The sequence below is a fragment of the Crocodylus porosus genome, unplaced genomic scaffold, assembly GCF_001723895.1.
Source record: "Crocodylus porosus isolate Cpor-Errol unplaced genomic scaffold, CroPor_comp1, whole genome shotgun sequence".
In the NCBI taxonomy this organism is placed as follows: domain Eukaryota; kingdom Metazoa; phylum Chordata; order Crocodylia; family Crocodylidae; genus Crocodylus; species Crocodylus porosus.
Window position 1 is genome coordinate 186518802 of NW_017728886.1, and position 15773 is coordinate 186534574.

Here is a 15773-nt window from a genome sequence, read left to right on the forward strand (position 1 = left end):
AGAGGGTGTAATCATGAAGGCAAATGGATGCTTGTTCCTGCTAAGTAGACATATAACATTAAAAAAAAACAAACAGCTTGTCAGTTTTATACTACAATGTAGGATTTTTTTTTAATATCCTCTGGGATTCCTCCCGCTTCTTCCCTGCCCCCTCATGCTATCATGTAATCATTTGCAGCTGTGCTTACTGGAAATAAAATGTTATTTTTAGCCCATTATGATTTGGTAACTATTTACATTTTCTTTTCACTTTGTTCAAGAATAAAAATGACCACACACAGTGCATTGCAGAGTGGATTCCAGATCTATGGAACAGTAAGGCCTTTATTATAGCTGTTGCTCTTGGCAGTTCCCCATCTAGAACCATGTTACCAGGAGCTTCTCTGGTAACAACAATACCTTGAAGAGGGATGGGTGGAAAGGCTTCATGGATGAGGTAACACAACCTGAGGTGACATTTATCTTTAGTGGAAATTCTTCTGAGTGTTAACATGTATGCATTTTTCCACAGCTCTATATCATGTCCATTTCTTGTCCCTTCCCCACCCTCAACCAGCCCCCACTCTTTCCCATATGGAAATCCCTAAACCGGCAGAGAGGTTTCTGAGGGGTTTTTCCGCACAAAGATAGTAAGGACAAAACAAGTGAAGGGTCCTGTTTGTGCATGGATCTCGAAGTCAAAGAAATAAACTTTTTAGTTGGAAAGTAGTGCTTAACTTAAGCTTTTATGGCAAAACATTTTAAATCACTGCATTGATTCTGAATTTGTTCTCCCTTTATATTTGAAAAATATCAGGTACACCAGGGGTTCCCAAACTGTGGTCTGTATACACCTGGAGGTACACAAGACATCTCTGGGGGATATGCAGGAGAAATTTTGTAATGGCAGATTTAATTTTCATTATAATAATTGGAATTTAAGGGGTTAAAATATAAAATGGATGCTGACAGAGATACACAGGCAGCTGGTAAATCTGGAAGGAGGTATGCAATAAGAAAAAGTTTGTGAATCTCTCACGTACACCATTCAGTATCACAGTAAATATTAGTGGCTATTCTAGATTATATTGATTGATAAACATATGGTATTTAATGCCCAGAACCATGAAATGCTGTACTTGGAAGATACCCTGGGTGGAGATGCTATATATGTCTTCCTATATGTTACCTGTGGCTGGAGGATTTAACTTATAATTAAGCTTTGTCTATGAGTATTATCATACTAAAACACTGATCTTTTGGTTTTGTATAATTTCTTTGTCTCTTAGATTCATGATATGCTCCAAGATATGAAGTATATCATTATCCATAATCATGCTCCAATTAAAAACCATCAAGGTGTTATAAAACAAGTAGATGTTTGTTACTAAGAGTTAAAGAATCAACTTACCATATTTAAAAATTTTGCTTATAAAGTTGTAAAGCTTTCCCAGCTATATATTCAATGAATTCGGAGCTTTCGGTATCTAAATCATGTGGAACCTTAATTGTGAAAGTAGGTGAAGTCAGAATATTCACATCTACCACTGTTTCATTCGGACTGGAAGAATCCCCAGGTGACATCTGTAAGAAGACAAATCTGTACTTTGGATACTGTAACTTCAGATAACTTGACAATATTATTTATACCTATTTTGCATTCTTCTCACTGGAAGTGAGGGGACACAAAAGAAAACTATTAAACAGTTGGTTATTTTTCACCCACTAACTTTCTTCTGAAGTGAACTGTATTTTTCTGAGTTCAAGCTAATAGACATTGGAGGTATTGTTGGGGTTGGCTTGGTAACAGAGCACTACCATATTGGAGATTTGCAAAGTAATATTTATACAATGCTTTGCTAGTGTTAGACATTATTATTGCATGTAAAATAAACTTCTATCCTCTTGTTTTCTACAAAAGTGAACACTAAAACCCAATCTGGCAAACATGCATATGAGTCATTCTAATAATTTCAAAGGGCTGTTCATGCAATTGAAGTTATTAATTTCTATGTGCTCATAAATTCAGACCCTGCATCTGCATCTATAATTTCCTAAGTGGACAATTTAAAGTTCCCTTGGAAAATGTTTGTAAATGTTGTTAGTTCTTTTGTTCTTATTTTACATTTTTCTTAGGCCAAAAGTTCATGGGGCTGAAAAGGACCAGATGGGTCATGAAGTCAAGTCTTATGCAACCAAACCATAAATATTTAGGTCCACAAGTGCATCCACTTTATTGTAAGCCAAAGCCTTCTTTGACAAGCATAGCAAACTTAGAGTCTTAGTACAAAGAAAACAGAGCCTTGAAAACTTACAACAAGCAACAGGAAGAGTCCAAGGGAGACCATGGGCACTCCCAATCCAAGGTACAATCTGCAGTACAATCCGATAACTATAGAAAGTGTACTATGCTACCGACAACAAAGGAAAGCAACCCTACCACCAAAGGTTTTTGCCAGGCTGTCCTGAGATAAAGTTCCTTCCTATCTCAAATCTCTGACAGTCAGTTTGAGCTTGAGTATAGGAGTAAGACACACCTAGCACATCCCAGACAATCTACCATTTCTACCTGTAGCCAATATACAGTGCTTCACAGGAAGGCAAAACAAAAAGGCAAGTAATGCATAAAGAAGAAAAGATCTTTCTGGCCTTTTCAAGAGACCAGCAGAAGCCCTGAAGCATGCTAACAGCATAGTATTATGCAGAATATAACTATTAAATGAAAAACTCAAGAAAAATGAGTATGGAAAGGAAACCTAATCCAGAAAGGTCATGACAACTCCCCACCTGGCCTTTCTGACTTTCAAATACAAACTAAAATTCTTGGTAAACTAAACTAAGGTACATCCTCAAAAATACATCATATTCTCCTCAAGAACCCCCAGAAAATGAAACCCTACAATACAAAAATACTCTAAGGATGACCTCCTCTACTTAGCCCCAGAAAGTCATGACTACCTTTGCTTTTTTTTTCCCCAAGATCAGCTGGCATTAACGCACAGCTTGCCCCAAGAACAATGTTACCAAGAGTGGTAATTTATTGTATATCTTCCAATTTTCTCAGTTTTGAAGACTTTCCTCCCCTTTATTTTTTGCAAAATGGAATCATATAATACTAGAGAAAATAGCCTCATCCTGAAGCATGCTGGTAACAGTGGCTTGGTCAAAACTTCTGCACAGCATTTACCAGCACAAGCCAACTCTTTTTGTCTTGTTTTATTACTGTATGTATGATCTCTGGTTATTTATGACATATTCATTGGTGTTTTGGTGGACATTGTGTATGACATCCAACCTATATTACAGTAAAATTCATAACATTTACCACACTTGGAGGTGCTGTAATAAAGATGTATGTGTTTTGTATTTCCCGTTGGCAAAGCCTCAGTTCATCAGGACAGGTAATCTGAGGGCAATCAAACCTGTCTGTTTCTATTTACTTCTCACAGGCAGGGAAGCAGGTTGGCCTGCCAGTTATCCATCATGCTAAAAGGATTTAGAGTAGAATAGTTTCTATTCCCTGGAGTTTCAGGCCATCAAAATCAACCTGAGCAAGAACTTTGTATAGTGAAGATCAAAAATAAAACACACAAAAATGTCTGCAATCCCCTTGAGCTATCCAAAAGCATAAGTGTGAGTGAAATAGAGAACATAGATGTCATTGAGCAATAGCTATTTCCTTTTTTAATCAGTAGCTTTTACCTTTACTATATTGAAGATGTTTTCCGATCTGATGGTCACATTGGACAGTTCAGAAACCCACCCAAACCTTTCCTTCATTTTATTCAGCAAGTAGGAAGTGTCTTCCGTGTGATGCTGAATCAGCTGGAGGATCTGCTCATACTGCTCGCTTGAGATATTAACCAATTTTAAGGCTTCATCCAACTTTGCATGTAGTTCAGGGATATTTGGGCAGTCTATTTGGAAAACACACAAAATTTTATAGGAAAATGTTCTTTTTCAAATATCTCTATATATTAAATGCTGAGATCTAAATGTTCCAAATATTTTTTACGTTTTTTAAATTAAAAAATAAACACCCAACATAACTTTTTCTGTTTTTCTTTTTTCTTTTTCTTTCTGAAGCATTTCATATATCTAAACTTGTAAATCCAGTGATGCCAGTGTAGATTATTGATCCCATTCCTATGTTGTAACTTCTCATATTGGATAACTCAAAGGTTTTATTGCCTTTCATGGAAAATGTAGTGTGGTATGCAAAATAAAAACTTTGTTATTACTATAAACTGTACAGAGTTATTTATCTAGTTATACATTATCTTCCTTTTTAATAGCCTTTAACATTTTATCTATCCACCTCAGTTATGCAGGCTATCACAAGTATGTCTATAATATAGGTTGATAGCATATGTTGCTATTGGATTTTAAGAGCGAATTTTACTGCAGATGAGTAATAAACATTAGTATACAGCTAGTCTAATTTGTTGCTGAACCTGCAGGTGTAAACATAATGATAGGGTTTTCAGAATCCATAAAGAAATTCATAAATTAAAAATGCAGGATTAGAATTGTGCCTACAGTGTACTATACAAACCCTTTAAAATCTTTCTGTGGCACGTATTACTTTCTAAAGACCATTAGCCCAAGTCTGACATGACATCTCAGTTCAAACACTTACTGGTCACATCCATTGATCATTCACTTCTGTATTGTTTTTTATTTATGGCCTTGTATTGATGTTCTCCTCTATCAACAAGTAGTTTTGAAGTGACAGCACTAGGTTATTGGTACAGATTAATTATGACCATCATGCTCAATGTATCTTACTCAACGTATCCTTTCTCCAACTGCACTGTAAAGCAGTGCATGCAAATTATGTTACACTAGGGAGAATGTTGACCTGGATTAACCTATATACACTCTTCTAATTCTAAATTAGATCTTTAATTTTGTCAGATCAGACCCAACTGAAAGTACCTTGATTTAAGCTGTATTTTGACTTTTTAGACCTCATTTATTTGAAGAGTTGTACACCTAGCAAACCATAGCAGGAGTCTCTAGAGCAATTCAACCTGAATTTTTCCAGAAGCTTTTGGAAAGGGCATGTCAGAGTTCTGCTAATTTTTCACATATTATTTTGCCTTCTCCATTTTGGATCCTGAGTTCAGCAGTAGTGCTTGTTGCCTGGACAACTCAGCCGTGTCCAGATGAGCATGGATGTGTAGTGTGTGGTGCTGCAGACCTGTCTGCAGTGCCACACACTGCACTTGCAGGCATTCCCCATGCTGCTACCTTGCAGCAGCGGGAGAGCCCAGAGTCAAAAAAATCCATGCTGAAAAAAAGCAGGGCAGTGTACATGGTGGCAGCGTGCGCTGTCCAAAACTAGAGCCTAGCCAGCTGGAGTCACACTCTGGCTGTCACGCATGCTTCCTGTCATGGCTGCAGCTCCAGGAAGTCCCCATGACCCCAAGTAAGGCTGCCGGGGCCAACACAGTTGCTAGCCCCAGCCTCCCCTACCCCACCTGGGGTAACCACACACCAGAATGTGCATTGTACCAGCATTCCCCAGGGACAAATAGCAGTGGCACAAAGTGTGCTGCTGCTACCTTTCCCCAGGGAAACAAATGTCTGCGCTCATCTGGATGCACCCTTCATAGCTAGCTCTCATTCCTCATTTACCCTTCTGAGGAGCTGCACATTATCTAAGATTATGGCTGGTTTTATATAGGACTATAGTGGATTATAGGGAGATTTAGAGCATCTTTACTTTTAGAACTGGGCAGGGATAAATACAGTCTATCCTTTGTTGTCTCTGAAGGATAGCACCTTTAACATGAAAATATATATATCTCAGTATTAGAAGGCACTTTGGACAGAAGCAAAAGTGTTAACAACTGAGTTATACTGACACTGTGTGGAGGTTTTGGGAAGAGGTGTATGTACTATAGATCAACTCTGTAGCTGTAGCATAAATATACTAAACCTTCAGAAACTGAAAGTGAGTTCTAAAAATATCCAAACAGGACAGCAGAAAATTACCAGTAGCAAAGCCTAGAAAATAAAGGTCACTACTTTATCATGAACACATTAGAAAATAACTCTTTACCTTTCATCAGCATATCCTGACATTTCTGGCATCTTTCATGAAACTGTGAGCATCCTGCCGAATTTTGCGGGAAGTCTTTGCACAGAGTTCCTTCACGGCCTGTTGCAGTCATTGAAAACATTCCATTTTCATCAGCATCTAGAGTGAAAACACAGCATTTTATAAGCTGAGCCCACTAAATGAAGCGTCTTGTTAATATTTTTCTGTTTGTTTTTGTATAAAACGTCTTTTTGTGAATTAAAAAAATCAGTCATGTTTAAAAATAAGCATAAGGCTAACACAGTAGGAATCAAGGAAACACTATAATGAGGTGAAGATATAGAAAGTGGATTATAGGGAGGTGAGGGGGGCAATGGGACCTGTGATGTGCCCTTCAAAATGTGGCCTTCCAGATCATGGTATATGCATGAGAGGTCACCCAGACTGTCAATGCATATGCCTAGGCAGGAGTTTTTGGAGGGATGGAGGCTGCCCATACCTTCCATCCTTCCTCCATTTAGGCCACTGAGACAGATTCCAAAGGTGAGACTGAGTCTAGAGGCTTGGTGTGTCCATGGCTGTATTTGTATAAGCATCTGGGATTTGAACCCAAATCTGTGTAGTAGACAAGGCTGCTACCACTGAACCACAGGAGACTCTTCACCTTCAAATTATACCTACTAAAATTACATGATCCCATATAAAAGTAGACTGGAGTATTCTACAGTAACATTAAAAAAACTAGCCATAATGTTTTGGATCATGGCTGTGAAGGATGGATACTCAGGCTGGGCTTGTAACATCCAAAGAGGTCATGAAACAGTCAAGAGAGGTTACACCCACTGTCCCTTTATTTACGGCCAGCTGAGAAACTAGCTGCAGTAACCTACTGTGCTGACATTTTTTGGCAGTACCACAACATAAAATTGAAATAAAAATGCTGGAGATTCTTGCTTGCTGGTCTTATGAGGGACCAGAGTGATATTTTGAGTTTCATATTTCATGAGCATCCTTATGAAGCATAATCTTCAAGGTGGTGGTGAAAAGAGGCTTGCATGGGATCAAACTCAAAAGGGAAAAACAGTCACCTTGTGTGAAAGAAGAAATAAAACCTGAGGAGAGCAACCTCAGTGTTTTCAATACTCCAGTACTCATGAGCTTCAAAAGAAAGTTCAAACAGTGGTGTGTTCTAGTTAAACGATTTCATTTGAATCTGCTTTTTAAAAAAGAAGCATGCAAATGTAGTTAGCTTTTTAATTAGTCCTTTCACAGTTTGCCAGCCAGTGCAGCATTGGGTACCATTTCTTTGGCCATTTGGCAGGTTTTGTCTTACTAAACTGGAGGTCTTTCAATTAAAAATATATATATACCAAAAGAGTATATTATATATTTTTACTCTTTTAAGCCATTTTAAAAGAACTGTGATACGGTTTAAGGTCTTGTCCTAAGGGGTCCTAACTCTTGATTATTACATTGTTAAACCATTACACTAATCCAAGGCTAAGTAGTGTTTGCTCAAATGTTATTCAAATTAGTAGTTGGCAACCTTTTTAGATTTTAGGCCAAAATGACCCAGGTCAGGTTGGAGTTGGGTGCTAGGACCCAGCTGCTGTCACTGTTCCTGAAGCAGCATGGGGCAGCACCTGCAGCCAATGCCTCTCCCCACAGGGCATGGGAAAGCGAGTGTCTCCACCACTGAAAACCACTGCCATTAATCCCTAAAAACAAAATTTAGGTGCCCTAAATGGAATTATGCTTTTAGCTGAAGCATGCCATATCTCTGTTCTGTGTTTTGTTGACACCTGATATTGCCATGAACAAGTCTCGCAAATGTATAAACCTGTTTTCTGACATTACTTGATGAAGTTGGGGATGTGTTCTGATACTTTGGAAGTCATATTTCAGAAGAGATGGAGACATGTTGACATCATATGTTGCTTTTCCTGACTAATGTTGAGATCAAACCTATAAAAACCCAAATGGGCACTGAACAATTCAGAAATTCTGGCATATCCTTTGAGAATGTTTATATTATCAAGATCTGTGACATATAATCTAATGTATCACTCTATTGACCTGGAAGATTTGGTATTCTATTTTTCATTTTATAATTCCAAATTTTAATTTTTCTAATAAAATTATGCTTGGCTCATGTCTGCCTACCCAGGAAAGCTCTCTCACATCCCACAGACCACATTATGCCATGTATAGCCTTAGACTGAATTGTTAATCAGCATTTAACAATACTGTAAAGACTTGATGTCATTGTTACTGCTGTCTATTTTAATGTCTTCCAACACTTGCCTTTGGCTTGTTCTGGCAACTCTGCGTTGTTATCACTGTTTCCATCAAATGCTTTAGTAATCACTTTGCTGACACCTTCAAATACAGTCTTGCCAAAATCAAAAACTACCTGAAGGAAGCCTGACATATCCCAGTTTTTATGAAAACTACTGTTTTTCTTGGAATCCTCAGGGAGAGCAGGCACATTGTGTGATTCAGTTAAATTTACATCAGACATGAAATATGTTTGAAAAGATTGATCAAATTCTGTTTGCATCTGTTTGAAAAAAACAAAGCTCTTGTCAAATAATGTGCCCATATCTGATGCCAGCTGGCTAAATATATCTTCCATTTTTACTAGCTGGGTATCTTCCTTTTCATTTTTTTCATTCGACTGGAGGTCTTTGCCTTGATCCTCATAAAAGCTAAAGATTACTGGAGATATTTTCCTGAAAAAATCTTCAACCTGCATATAAAAAGATATATCAGCTGTAAAACAGGTTATCAGATACGTATCTTTTCAAGCCAGCTGCTATAAAGAAGTCTTTGAAATGAATGGAGAGATGCAGGAAATGCATTCCTCATACTTAGAATTCATATCATAGCGTGTTTTCTAAAGAAACTAAATATGTAGAATTTAAAGTAAATCATAAAACTCAGATCAGATTGGAGAAAAAAAAAAGAGTTTGAATCTTTACTCCATTTGGTACTAACCTCCTGAGCCATGAAGTTGCTGTCAGCTTTTGTGCTTCACCCAACAAATAATTTGGCCATCATCTGGGAAGCACCTTTGTGGACCACGTTACCATAATGGCTCATTATGGTATGAACAGAAAACAACGGTTTCCTTACCACTCTTCAAGCACTCACTATTCCCTCAACCAAGGACGAAACCCTCTGGTTCTTACTCAGGCTGAAATCCATTAAAACCAATGAAAGATTGTCTTGAGCGAGAACTGAGTAAATTCTTCAGATTTGGTCTAAAAGATCCTTTCTTTTTCTTTTATAACATTTGTTTTCTTTTATCAGTTTAAACTTATCAGTACTTAAAATGTCCGTTTCATATAACCGACTGACGGAATAATACAAAGGGGCAAAGTAGTATGACAGCATAGTGTCTGTCAACCCTGCTCTGTAAACTTACTTCTTGTAAAAATGCTGTGATCAGTTTTTGTTTTCTGTCTCTCAGAGCCTTTCATGGCCAGTGTGCTAATTTTTAACTCAGTATCCCTGAGTCAATTGAGGTTTATTATTGGTAGGTAGCATTAAGGTGCAATTAAGTGCATGCTCTGAGGTACAGATTTTGCAGCTGGAATGTCTTTCACTAAGTTACTGATGATGCACAAACTGTAAAAGAATCTGTTCTTTCTCCCAGAATTGTGTTGGCTCTACACTGGTGACAGGGTTAAAGGTTAGTTTTTCTATTATAATAATTATGACACAGAATGAACACATGAAGGAGAGCCATTCAATGAGAATACAATTTTTTATGCAATTTCTTATTAACTAGAGCTATACTTTTGGAGGTGCTGTTTCCCAGAAGGGAAAAAAAAGTTATGTGGCATTTTTGTAAATAATTACTGACCATCTTAACTCAAACCCTCCTGTGAGTTACAGCACTTTAAATATAAAGGAAGACAGTGGATTCACTCCGCAGTGGATTCACCCCTTAACAGGATGGGTTTTGACCAAGTGTGTAATCATCTGAAGTCAACTGAAATCTGTTCCACCTACATTCACATTTCCAGATGCTAATATCAAATTGGATTTAGTAATTTGATACTGGCATCTCTGGCTGTTTTAGGAAAACAGGATGTTTTCTCACTATGTCACTGTTTGTTGAAGTAATCTCTAAAGGAAGATTTCTCTCCTGGGCCTGAATTTCTTCTTACCTTATTTACAATTGTTGACAGGCTAGCACGACAAGTTGTATAAAATCTCATGCAGTTACTTTCCAAACAAGATTCACATTCATTCCATACATTTTTCAAAGAAACCTGGCATTGCCTTTCTTCTTCCTCTAATCTTTCTTTTACTTCATCCATGAGCTGTAGAGCTTCCTAAATAAAAAATATCACAAATTCTGCTTCATGATCTTCATTATGTTTAACTAAATCATTCAGCTATTCTCATTAGTATCTTAAACACCCAGCCCAGTATACCAATACTTGAGTTCCTACTTCTGGTTTCTTCTTTTTCCATAACAGTAAGCACAGTAAGTCTAAACAACTTAGTGCCATATACCTAAAAATGAGGTGCTTGGCCCCAGGAGGGCATGCCAAATAGTTAGAGGTAGGCTACACATTCCCAATACATGAAATGGAGAGAGGTATGGGCCTCCTAAGAGGAACTGAGAGATCTGGTGATATCTAGAGCTATCCAGTAGCAAATGCTATATACAAGGGAATGTCTGATGAATTCCCACCTCTCTCCAGAGCTAAGCTTCTGACTCAGGACTCCATTTACAGACGTAAAAGTTAATATCTGAATAGTAATTAAATGCATTCACATAGGGAAAGACTGTGGCATATCTTATGTTATGCCCCCTTACTGTGTAAGGCATCTCTTTTCACTACTGCTCTGTCCTAATATTTTTATTGTACAGGGAGCAGTAAACTGTGCAGCACAGTTGCAATGCCCCCTCATGCAAGTTTGTGGAAACAGTACTATAAGACAGGGATAAACTAAAACTTAACTCCATCTCTCTCGGTGCAGCAAGTGACATAGAGGGATACATACATATTTACATCTTCCCTAGAGGGGTGAGTTCAGAAGGGTGATTGTGTGAATCTCTGAATCAGTCTCCTTTCTGGGCTACTCCTTGGCCAACATAACAATGCTTTATCCTTTACTGTGGGCTAAACCACTGACTGATCCACCTGAAACTGTCCCTGATTAAAACAACTCATAATATAAACATTATCAGTTACCTGGAAATAAGGATCAGGTGTTACTTCCTATTACCTTTTTTTCTTGATCTGTCCTCTTCAGGGTTTTCATCAGATCTACATGTTTATCTCCATTTCTTTCCATCATAATTTGCATCTGCTTAATCCCTGTCAGAGCTTTCTTTACTTCTTCATCCACATATTTCTCACCAATTTCAGATAACACTGAAAAAGTCAGTTATAACACTAATTAACTAGATTTTCAAGTACACTCCAAATGTGGTGCTTTAGTAACAGACTGTAGTGACAAAGGGTAATAAATGTACATAATGTAAATTCCTACGTAGATAAGGGACCATCTCTTTCAAGTGGTGCAAGCTGAAATCAGTGAAACTAAGACGACAAACCATGGATCAGCAACCCATAGCCTTCAGGCCTAAGGAGCTGAGAGGATTCAGCAGTGTGGGGTGCAATGATAAAAGTCATAGTTTAGAGATGATCCCTAACAGGAGACTGTGGGAGCTGGGAACTGTGAGACGGTCCCTCAGTTAGAGAGTAGCTAGGAGTCAGGATAGTTAGAGACAAACAAAGGGTTTGTAGAAATTGCTACCTCTCAGCTCATACATAAATGAGGAAAACTATAATGTTTAGTTCTTGTCATTTATGTATGGCTGTGTTTACTGAACCCAGTGATCACAAAGTGGGGTTCAGCTGTGCCTGAACTGGGTGGTGGGGAGAAGAGGCAGTGGCTGGGTCCCAACACCTGCCTTTCTGGGACCCAAACTGGGATATTCCAGCCTACTACTAGAAAACATTGCTGACCCCTGATTTAAACTAAGTATTTGGACTGAAGATGTCTATTGATTAGAAGTATAGTTTTACTTCAGTTGAATTTGATCCTGTTCTGATTATTTATCAGTCACCTGGTTTAAATTATGCCTCATAGTTACCTTTAAGCTGAAAGAAGGCTTTAATTAGCTTACTTACCCTTTTTTACAACATAGTTCAGAAAAGTCTGAACTCAATTTCTATAAGAATACAGGCCTTTGTCATGCTTCCAGTGAATCAATGACCATTCATTTAAATGGAAACACAGTTTGCCCATGTTTTGCAAATAAAAGTCATTGATTGCTGTCTTGTACAACTATAATCTGCTTTTGTTCCTGATACAGAAAATAAATGAAGACTATAACTGATAGGAGATTACAAATCTTTTATGTTTGCATAGCTTTCTTTCCTATTGGTTTTTGTCTGACAAAAAAAGAGTTTTTTCCTTCGGTTTCATATACAATATATCCTTAATTTTATTTTTTGGATCCCAAACAATAAAATGTAAGTGTTTTGATAGTTAAATATACACATTATAGGTGCATTTTAAAAGCCCCTGTATTTCACTTACTGTAAAAACTCTTTTTCACTGCAGTGATCCTGAACAAATAACTTGCAAACTTGTGTCTAAACAAATTAAATAATTTAGTTTTATTCATACTGTTTGAGATCATCAGTGTTTACTTCAGTAACTTAAGAAAAAACAAATACATTATTTGAATAATAATTATGCCTTTATTTAAAAGTTAAAATTTAAAAGAGCATTAGACTCCCTGATCCTTTGTATATCTAAGTTCAATTCTTCTGACCTCATTAAAATAGAGATTTGTACTAAAAATGTCTGTGAGTGCTTTGCCTCAGGTATATCAGAAAACACCTACTTAATGCATTTGATAGCCACACACTTGCAGTTGGATTCTCATGAGCACACACTTGTATTGAGCCCCTCAATTCTGTGTAGCCAGGGTCTGTGCATGAAAGTCTGAATGCAGAACCAGGCCCATGAACTCTCAAAATATAGTCAGTCAGAAAGGTATACATACTTTTCAAGTTTTCCTGGAGATTCATCTCCTTCTTTGTAGGTGCACATTGATGGGCCTTTAGCCACAACATATGTATTAGAAATATCCAACTTGACCTCATGTTCTCCCTGTTGAAGGAGGCAAATAATGAATGAAAGCTAGATGTAAGACATTAGGAGTCCAGCATGCAAATATTTACTAAAATAGTGATCACCCGATGTCAGCAATCCCCTTGGTTTCAGTCTTGAGTATTTTGTCTTCTACATAATACACGCTTAAGTAATAATCTTGCTTTTTATAGCAAGCGCAATCCTAATCTCAGTTGCAGTAAATCCAGTGGAATTCCATTGATTCTTCTAAATTTACACAATCCTGTACATGAAACCAGAAGGAGGCTCCTTTATTGTATATTATGGTTTATGATATTAAATAGCACTGTGAATGTTATGCAGATCACTCTTCATTTCTTCAAGTTCCTTAACAATTTTAACCCCATACTATATTATTTTAACATTTTAGTTATTAGATTATTATGTAACGTATCTGTACATGCCATATTAGAAAGGAAAATCTTGTAGAATGTTGTACCTTCTGTGCACCCACACAGTTCCTTTGTTTATGCCCCATTGTATTTTACATTGTCATTCAAAATATTACTATGCTTATGAAAAGAATAGATATACTAATACATTTGGTAATTAATTAATTGTACAAATAAAAATAAATCAACATCTTATAAATACATACCTATGAAATAAGATAAGGCTAAAGAATAGCATTAACTTATTATCCTGTTATGTACAGTACTGCTGTATTATAAAGCATGCTATGTTTAGAAATGTGCAGATATTAAAAGTTTCCATTAACTGAAAGGCAATTATTTAAGTTCCATTTTGCTGGACAAATCTTATTTTTCAAATAAACAATCATATTGGTTACAAATTTATAAATGTATATATAAAAATATTCCACATGGATTGACTTTAGTAGTAGATGAACAATTAACTTCTGTGAAGCTGTACAAACTAGTTACTAAAGGAATCTAGAAAATAACATATTTACCACTAATACTGAAAAATCTCTCTGTAATATTGCTCCCAGCGTCAGGAAGGAATCACTGTGTTCTAATTTCTGTGAGTGTCAGGGATTTTGCCATGTTCTACTTATCTGATGACAAGGTACTTAATCCTATTAATGGGGCATTTTGTGATTAGATTCCAGACTGTCTCCCGTACAAGACTTAACATGCATACATGCTTACAAGCAAGAGTGAACACCAGGGGGAGTGCTGACCATAGTATTATGTATTTCTTATTCAATATCCCTTGTTTTCTCTGAATAATAGCTTTTTGAATTATCTCTCTCCTGTTAAATTTAGCAGACTTCTGCAGCTTGTGGTGTAGCAGATCATAGTGAATTTATTAAAATTACTTTACCAAAAATGTTTTCATATTTCTGTCTTTGAAGTCATTTTAAAATAATTTAACTTAATCGTAGTGTGCTAGAAAAATGTCAGATAAGATAATAAAATTCTCTCCATCCCACAAGCTTCAGTAATCCATCTGATGGGAAATAAACAAATCTTTGTGTTTTCCCCATTGTTACACACATTATTTTTTGTATGTGATATGTTTAATAACTTTGTCCAAATTCATGGGAGTTTGTATGTGAAAGATCTGAAGAACCTCACCTACATACATTGTTAAATAATTTAAATTTGGATTTTACAGCAATAGCAGATATATGATGTGCAATGTGAATATGTGTTTATAATTAGTCCATATTCCATATTGTGATGTATGGTCACAATTCCCAAATGAAGTCAAAGAGAAGAGGTAAGGATGGTGAAAATCCTAAAACGTACAACAGTTTAATGAATCATAATTATATTTTTAAATGTCCTAAACGTGATTCTACTTCACAGAACATAACACCTAATTGCTGTGGATGATGGCTAAAATCCAGCATGTTCAAAACTATTTTGGTCCAGATCTACACTACAAAACTTAATCAGCTGGGGCAAAATGTTCAAAAGTTTCTAGGGAAGTTGTATTCTTCATTGAGACAAGTAGGCCTGACTTTTCTGAAGTACTGACTGTGGGAGGCCAGTAGGGGGTGCTCCTGCATTCAGCCACCCACCTCACTGTGCCCAACCACCTTCCAGGCTCTGGGGGAGCCTCACATCTGGCTGACCCCCTTTCTGGAGCACACCAGCTAGCCTGGGGTAAAAACTGCCACCACCCAAAGCCGGGCTTGATTCTGGCTCTGTGCACCCTGGGAAACACAGGCCTAGTAGCCCTCAACAATACTTGACTCACTTCAAGCACTTGAGGGTGCTTCCCTTAGTCAGAAGCACAAGTAGTGGTCTCTCTTAGTCAGCCGAACCAAGGGGATCCCAAGGCATAATCTAGACCCACACCCAAGTAAGTTTCCCAGGCTAGGTACAAAGAAGAACTTTATTGGTTACAAGGGGTAGGGCTGGAATAGGGTACAGGGTAGAGCAATATGAGATAAATCCCATAGAGCAAACTAGCATGGCTGGGTAGCCTTTGATCATGCATCTGAGTTACTGCAAGATATTTATCTAGTTAGATCTCAAGTAGCTTACTCACAAGTATCATCCAGAGGCAGGTGGAGATTCCCTCTGGAGGCAGGCAGTTCCTTGATCATGAGTTTTGAGAGAGAGAGCAAGTTTCAGATGGTCCAGCTCTTCTCTCTCTCTGAGTC

At 37.3% G+C, this 15773-nt stretch overlaps 1 protein-coding gene across 1 annotated transcript; it reads right to left on the reverse strand.

Annotated features, from left to right (window-relative positions):
- Window positions 1–1381: 1381 nt before the first annotated feature.
- On the reverse strand, window positions 1382–14179 carry CLUL1 (clusterin like 1). The gene is made up of 8 exons (XM_019556932.1): window positions 14109–14179; window positions 13068–13174; window positions 11273–11421; window positions 10201–10368; window positions 8330–8774; window positions 6047–6184; window positions 3682–3896; window positions 1382–1563 (listed from the first exon to the last, which is right to left on the reverse strand). The coding sequence occupies exons 2-8, from the start codon at window positions 13165–13167 to the stop codon at window positions 1396–1398; spliced, it is 1383 nt and encodes a 460-aa protein (XP_019412477.1). The 5' UTR covers window positions 13168–13174; window positions 14109–14179; the 3' UTR covers window positions 1382–1395.
- Window positions 14180–15773: the final 1594 nt, after the last annotated feature.